Raw genomic sequence first — 6071 nt, forward strand, 5'->3', positions numbered from 1 at the left:
CTGAATGGGCTTGAAAGCAAATTCTACCACAGAGCCTCTAGAAGAAATGCACACCTAACCAACATCTTGATTTCAGTCCTGTAAGACCCTAAGTGGAAGACTCAGCTGAATCCACCTAGACCTTGCATCTACAGAAACTGCCACGTAATACATTTGTGTTGTTTTAAGCCAGTATATTTGTGGTCATTTGTTATGGCAGCAAGAGAAAAGCTAATACACAGGCAGCAATCTGGCAAATAAAGGAAAGAATCCAGCTTGCCTAGAAGCAGAAGGAAGCTCGTGTATGAAGTATCCAGTCAGTCCTTGACACCCAGAGACTCTTCAATTGCCCTCCTGCCCTCTGACTCTCCCCCACCCTCCCCAATTTCCTCTGATGGCAACTCATTCTTCTGGTTCTTTGGTCTCCCCAAACCTGAAGAAGAATCTTTGCCCTGAGGGCTTTTCTTGCTGAGCCCTGAAGCAGGCCATCCCTCAAGATTTCATCTATAGGGGCGCTTGGGTGGCTCAGTTGGTTGGGCGATCTGCCTTCGGCTCAAGTCATGATCCTAGGGTCCTGGGATCGAGCCCCGCTTCAGGCTCTCTGATCAGCAGGGAGCCTGCTTCTCCCTCTCCCTCTGCCCTTCCACCTGTTTGTGCTCGCTCTCTCAAATAAATAAATAAATAAAATCTTTTTAAAAAATCTCATCTATAGACAACTCCAGGGGATCCACTCCCCCCCCAAAAAAAAACCCCAACACAACGTTTACTAATTCTGCACTATCTGCAGAATTGTCCCCAGACTATTCCATAGGAGTGCCCAGAGCCACTAATTCTACACTCCCCACGCCTTCCACTGTACTAAGAGGCTTCCCAGCATTCCGTCCCACTTCCTTCCGCACTGCTGCACTCCACCCCCTGCATCCAGTTTAGTCATCAAGGACTGTCTATGCTTGCTCTCCCCTTTCTCTGGAATGGTCTTCCTCTTTCAGTTTCTACCACTGTCTAGTGCAGGCCTTTATAATCTCTTGTTGATTAGGTCCTTCCACAACCATTTTATGGAGCAATGTGACAGGCAGTGATCTAGCAGAAGGAACAGAGTGATGAAAAACGACAGGTCCCCAAACCCCAAGAGTTCAAAACTCATAATGGCCTAACTGGCCTCTCTCCTCTGTTCTTGATCCATCTCCAGGGATTCAGGGAATCTTCCCAACTCTGGCATTTCACTACCTCAAAGCAGGCCACATGCCAAATACAAGCTCAACTCCTTAGCACAGCACTCCCACCACTAACATGTTAGCACCTGCTCACCCTCATTCCATTACCATCTCCTGAACCTCCTTTCCCCTCAATCCCCAGAACTCAGTCTATAGCAATGTCCTCCAATGCAGTGAGAGTTCACACTTCCCTACCACTCAGCTTGGAATGATGGCCTTTCACACTCCTACTTGTCTTTTTAGGGCTCAATTTACTCGCCACCTACTCCAGAAGGCTCCTTCTGCCCGGCTCAAGCAAACTGTCAGTTTTTTCTAGGAGAAAGACTGTATCGTAACTGCTCCTTTATGGTAGTGCGTTTCCTGAGGGCAGGGGCTGTCTCAGGCAAATTTGTGGCTAGCATACCAGTAAGCTCAGTAAAAGACTGCTAAATGAAACAAGCAGTGGGTGGTGAGGAGCTGGAGTTCCACTAGGTGAAGCCTAGAGCGCACTAGGAGGCCCTGCATTGAGGGGTTNNNGCAGCTGAAACTGTGGGGAAGAGGTATTAACCCCAGCTCTTCACTCCCTCCTCCCAACCGACGATCGCTTCCTTACAGCTTCTTCCTGCCACCCTTAGCAAAATCCACACTGGGGAGGGAGTGGGGGGCGGGGAAGGCAGGATACCCGTAGATTCTCCAACCCCCACCGCCCACAGCCCCAAGTACCTAGCCTCCCAACCTCATCTTCCATCCACCCCTTTCCAATCTCTTTCTCTCACTCTGATGCGCTTTTCTTAAAGACGAATCACAAAACACCCAGATGTGCCAAAGCCGCCACGGGCTGCCCCTTTCCTTTTTCGAATTCAGTGTGATTCAAAGCAGGGGAAAGTCTGCAACCAAAGCACACAAATGACGAATGAGAAAGCTCAGGACGATGACTCATAAGCCAGGGCTCCCTGGTTTGCAGAGTTCGGCCCCGGGAAAGGTAAAGAACAGTCTATATCAGCCAAGAACGGAAGGGACGGCCGAAGGCTCAGCCGGGCCCTGCGACTCACGCGAGTCCCTGGAGCCTTCGGCCTCTTGGCGCCCCCAGGCCCCAGTGGGTCCTGGTGCCCTAGGTCTCCCGCGAGTCCGACCCGGGCCTCGCCCTCCGCGCGCGGAAGGGCTGAGGGGGGGAGGTCCGGAGATTTCGCCCTCTAGCCCGGCCCCTACTCACATTTGACTAACCAACTTCTGCCGGAAGGCGGGGCTCCGCCAGTCGGTCTCCTGCCCCGAAACGTCCATGCCGGTCCCTCCGCTCCACCGCCCGCGTCCCACTCTGCCGCCGCCGCCGCCGCAGCCGCCGCCGCCGCCTCTACCGCAGCGCCAGGCCCAAACCCGGAAGCCGTCGGAGGCGCCTCCGCCGCGCCGGAAGCCAAGCGGGAATTGTGGGAAATGGAGTCCTGCGCACGGGCCTGTGGGAAATGGAGTTTCCGGGCCTCACGGGGCGTCGTCTCGGCAGCCCCACTCCTGCGTACCTCAAAGGCCCTGGCCTTTTTCCCAGCGCAATGTCGCGCGGGACGGGGACTCCGTATGCTCCGGGCTGACCAGATCGGGTGTGGGAGAGCCATGGCTGCATAATACTCCTGATACTGCCTGCAGCAGGCCCACGCTGGCCACCTGAATTTCGTGTGACCCTACTGTGTGCTGGCCTCACTGACTCCACGAGATCCGCACCCTTCGGCCGAGCTGCTAGCAATCTCCAACGGATGCCATGGAGAGATTGTTTATTTATCAACTATTTCTCAGCACCTGCTGTGGGCCGAGTACTGTGCCAGCATGATCCAGGCTTTGCTTTCCCGCCACTTCCTTACAGCGGCACATCAAACTGTGACCAGATAGACTTTCGTCACTGCTCTCTGTTAAACAGACTTTTGGATTCTCATATCCCACTGTATTTTGTAGGGGCTGGTGATATAAGGAGCCTAAGACACATTTATTAAAAAACAGACATGGGCAATCTTGCTTGGCCCAATAGCCATGCCCTGTTTGACACGCAAACTTGGGTGGAGGCAAGTGATCTGGAGGTAGGATGCAAGGGGGTGGGGGAGCCTGAGGATCATTTTAGGAGGATAAGAGTTCTGCCGGATGGAATCTATGTGGCCGTTGTCTGCACCTCTGGGGTTTGGAGTTGGGGAGGGGTGTGTGTGGCAAAAATCCTAAGCCCAAATGGCCCACAAGTGCCAAGTGGGCAATCACCAACATAGGCTTCAGAGACTGTGAACTGGCATCTACTGATGCTTGTTAAGTGCCAGGCCCAGGCTAGGCTGTGTACACCCCTTGCCTCCGTGTACCAGGCAGGAGCTTAGGGTGGGGTGGGGTGGAGCACAGGGAGAGAGAATGTGAGCAGGTACCCCAGATGGGCCCCTCTTGCCCACAGGGTTTTAGGTCTTGTGTTAATAGGACACCTTTTCACATCTTCAAACTTTTTTGTTCATTCTCCTAAAAATAATTTTTTAAAACTCTGTATTTAGGATGATCAACTTGTTCTGGAACGTTTCCCTAGGACTCTCTGGGTTTTAGCTACAGGAGTCCTGCATCCCTGAAACCCCCTGGAATCCCAGGCGAACTGGCATGATTGATCACCCTATCTATATCTCTCTTGCACATTAAAAAAAAAAAAAAACCCTGAGATATAATTCACCTTTTTACAGTATACGTTTCGCTGTTTCTTAGTATTATTAACATATTCATAAGATTATACAACTATTACCGCTCTCTTGCACATTTTTAACTTTTTTTTTTTTTTTTTAAGTAGGCTTCAGGGATGCCTGGGTGGTTCAGTCAGTTAAGCAGCTGCCTTCGGCTTGGGTCATGATCCTGGGATCCTGGTATCAAGTCCCATCAGGCTCCTTGCTCAGCGGGGAGCCTGCTTCTCCCTCTGCCTGCTGTTCCCCCTGCTTCTGCTCTCTCTCTCTCTGACAAATAAATAAATAAAATCTTTGAAAAATAAAATAAATAAAATAAAATAAAAATAGGCTTCACAGCCAACATAGCGCTTGAATTCATGACCACCAGAGCAAGAGTCACATGCTCTACCGACTGAGCCAGCTTGCACATTTTTAGGTTGACCTCTAAATATTTTCCTAAATACCTTTCTAATGATGTGACTGCAGTGTATCCTATATTGTATATGGGCTTCAAATGCATTTTGTTATTTAGATCCTTGGCCCTGCACATTCCGTTCATCAATTTATGGAAAATATTGGCCGTAACCTCATTGGCAAAACCAGTCCTCGTTGTCAAACCCTTGGGCAAATGAGACTCCCTGGGGCTCTGGAAGAAAAGGGTGGACTTCATATCACGTTCAATCCAACTGAGCATGTGAATAGGATCCCTAGGACATCTTTTCCCCATCTGCACTCTGGTTTTGGAAAGCTGATAGAGCCACAGACACACAGATTCACAGAGAGACAGAGGCTGGGAGACTGCCAAGAGTTTGTCACTGGGATAAAATTAAGCGCTACCCCCTTTGATATTTGCTCCAGAGCTCTATTTCTACTTGTCCCTTTGTTTGAGGCCCAGAAGTGGTGACTCCTAGGGCAATGGTCTTTAGTTAGAATCTGGATGGGTGACAAGGGAAGGAGAGGAGGTAGAGATAGCCACAGACCTCCTAGCCTCAGGGGAAAAAAGAAGTCAAAGGGAAGGTGGATCCTGAAATGGATCTGCACTCTCTCAACACCCACAGACGCTCCTGGGGACCCTAGTGTGAATATGGGTGGTTTAGACCCTGAGAGGGAATGATGGAGGGAGCTGAAGCTATAAAGCTTGACCTGTATCCCATACCACTCGAGGGTGGTTAAGTTTCAGCCCTCCTGGTTCCTGCAGGCTACCTTGCCATTGCTGGATCCTGTCCCTAGTCACACACTTTGTGAATACCATCCAGGGCTCTGCAGGAGCTGGGAGCTGGGAACTAGAAGCTTCTGGGGCAGATGAAACTTCCCTCTGGGGAGACTTGTACATGCTCTTTGAGCCTCTGTCTCTGTGTCCCTTCAGCTGGACTTGAGAACCTCTCCGATTCCCTTCCTTGCTTTGGTACTCAGTCCATGGATGGTGCTCACCTGCCCCTCCTTCCACCCTAGCACCTGCCCAGTGTAACCCTTCTGCTGTGGTTAGCCTAGAGCATGCAATCATTTCTGTGTGTGGATGGTGGGGGAGGGGTGTGGTGCAGGCAGCAGCGGTGATATTTCTTCTAAAAGCAATACATGGGGGTGCCTGGGTGGCTCGGATGGTTAAGCGTCTGCTTTCAGCTCGGGTCATGATCCCAGTGTCCTGGGATTGAGCCCCACATCCGGCTCCTGGCTCAGCTGGGAGTCTGCTTCTCCCTCTCCCTCTGCCCCTCCTGCTCATGCTCTCTCTCTCTCTCTCCCTCTGTTTCTAAAATAAATAAATAAATCTTAAAAGCAAGCAAGCTGGTAACATCTTACCAGTTTTTAGTATTGGGGAATATTACAATGAATATGTAAGTGAGATGAAACTGGCCTCTCCTACAGTGGGGGAGGGAAATCATTTGAATCTCTGCCAGGTATGATTTGCATGTCTATGGATAAGAATTATTTTGCCCTGCTATTATCTACATTGTACAGTTGTAAATCAGCCAGGGCAAGGAAAGACTGGAATCTGATAGATGAGAAGGGTGTATTCTATACAAAGCATAATACCGCCTTGAAGTATGAAATTTTCCTTAAGGACCCATCACATAATTTTTACAATTTTTTACCTTTTTTCTAAGAAGAGAGCACTTTGCATACCCACCAGCTGTGGTCACATTATAGACTACATACTTCAGTCTGGGTGAAGCTACAGACCGAAGGACCTGGTTTCTTCAACAAGAAGGAAAATACGAGATGGAAGGGAACCCAA

General features: G+C 50.1%; 1 protein-coding gene across 1 annotated transcript in view; it reads right to left on the reverse strand.

Moving 5' to 3' along the window:
• Positions 1-2552, reverse strand: part of MED15 (mediator complex subunit 15) — a 64364-nt gene extending 61812 nt beyond the window's left edge. Inside the window, exon 1 of the mRNA XM_040619560.1 lies at positions 2386-2552. Within this exon, the coding sequence (XP_040475494.1) occupies positions 2386-2453 (68 nt within the window). The 5' untranslated portion in view covers positions 2454-2552. The remainder of the gene's footprint in view (positions 1-2385) is intronic.
• Between the last annotated feature and the right edge of the window lie 3519 nt (positions 2553-6071).

Source organism: Ursus maritimus, unplaced genomic scaffold (assembly GCF_017311325.1).
Source record: "Ursus maritimus isolate PB19 unplaced genomic scaffold, ASM1731132v1 scaffold_33, whole genome shotgun sequence".
Taxonomy (NCBI): Eukaryota; Metazoa; Chordata; class Mammalia; order Carnivora; family Ursidae; genus Ursus; species Ursus maritimus.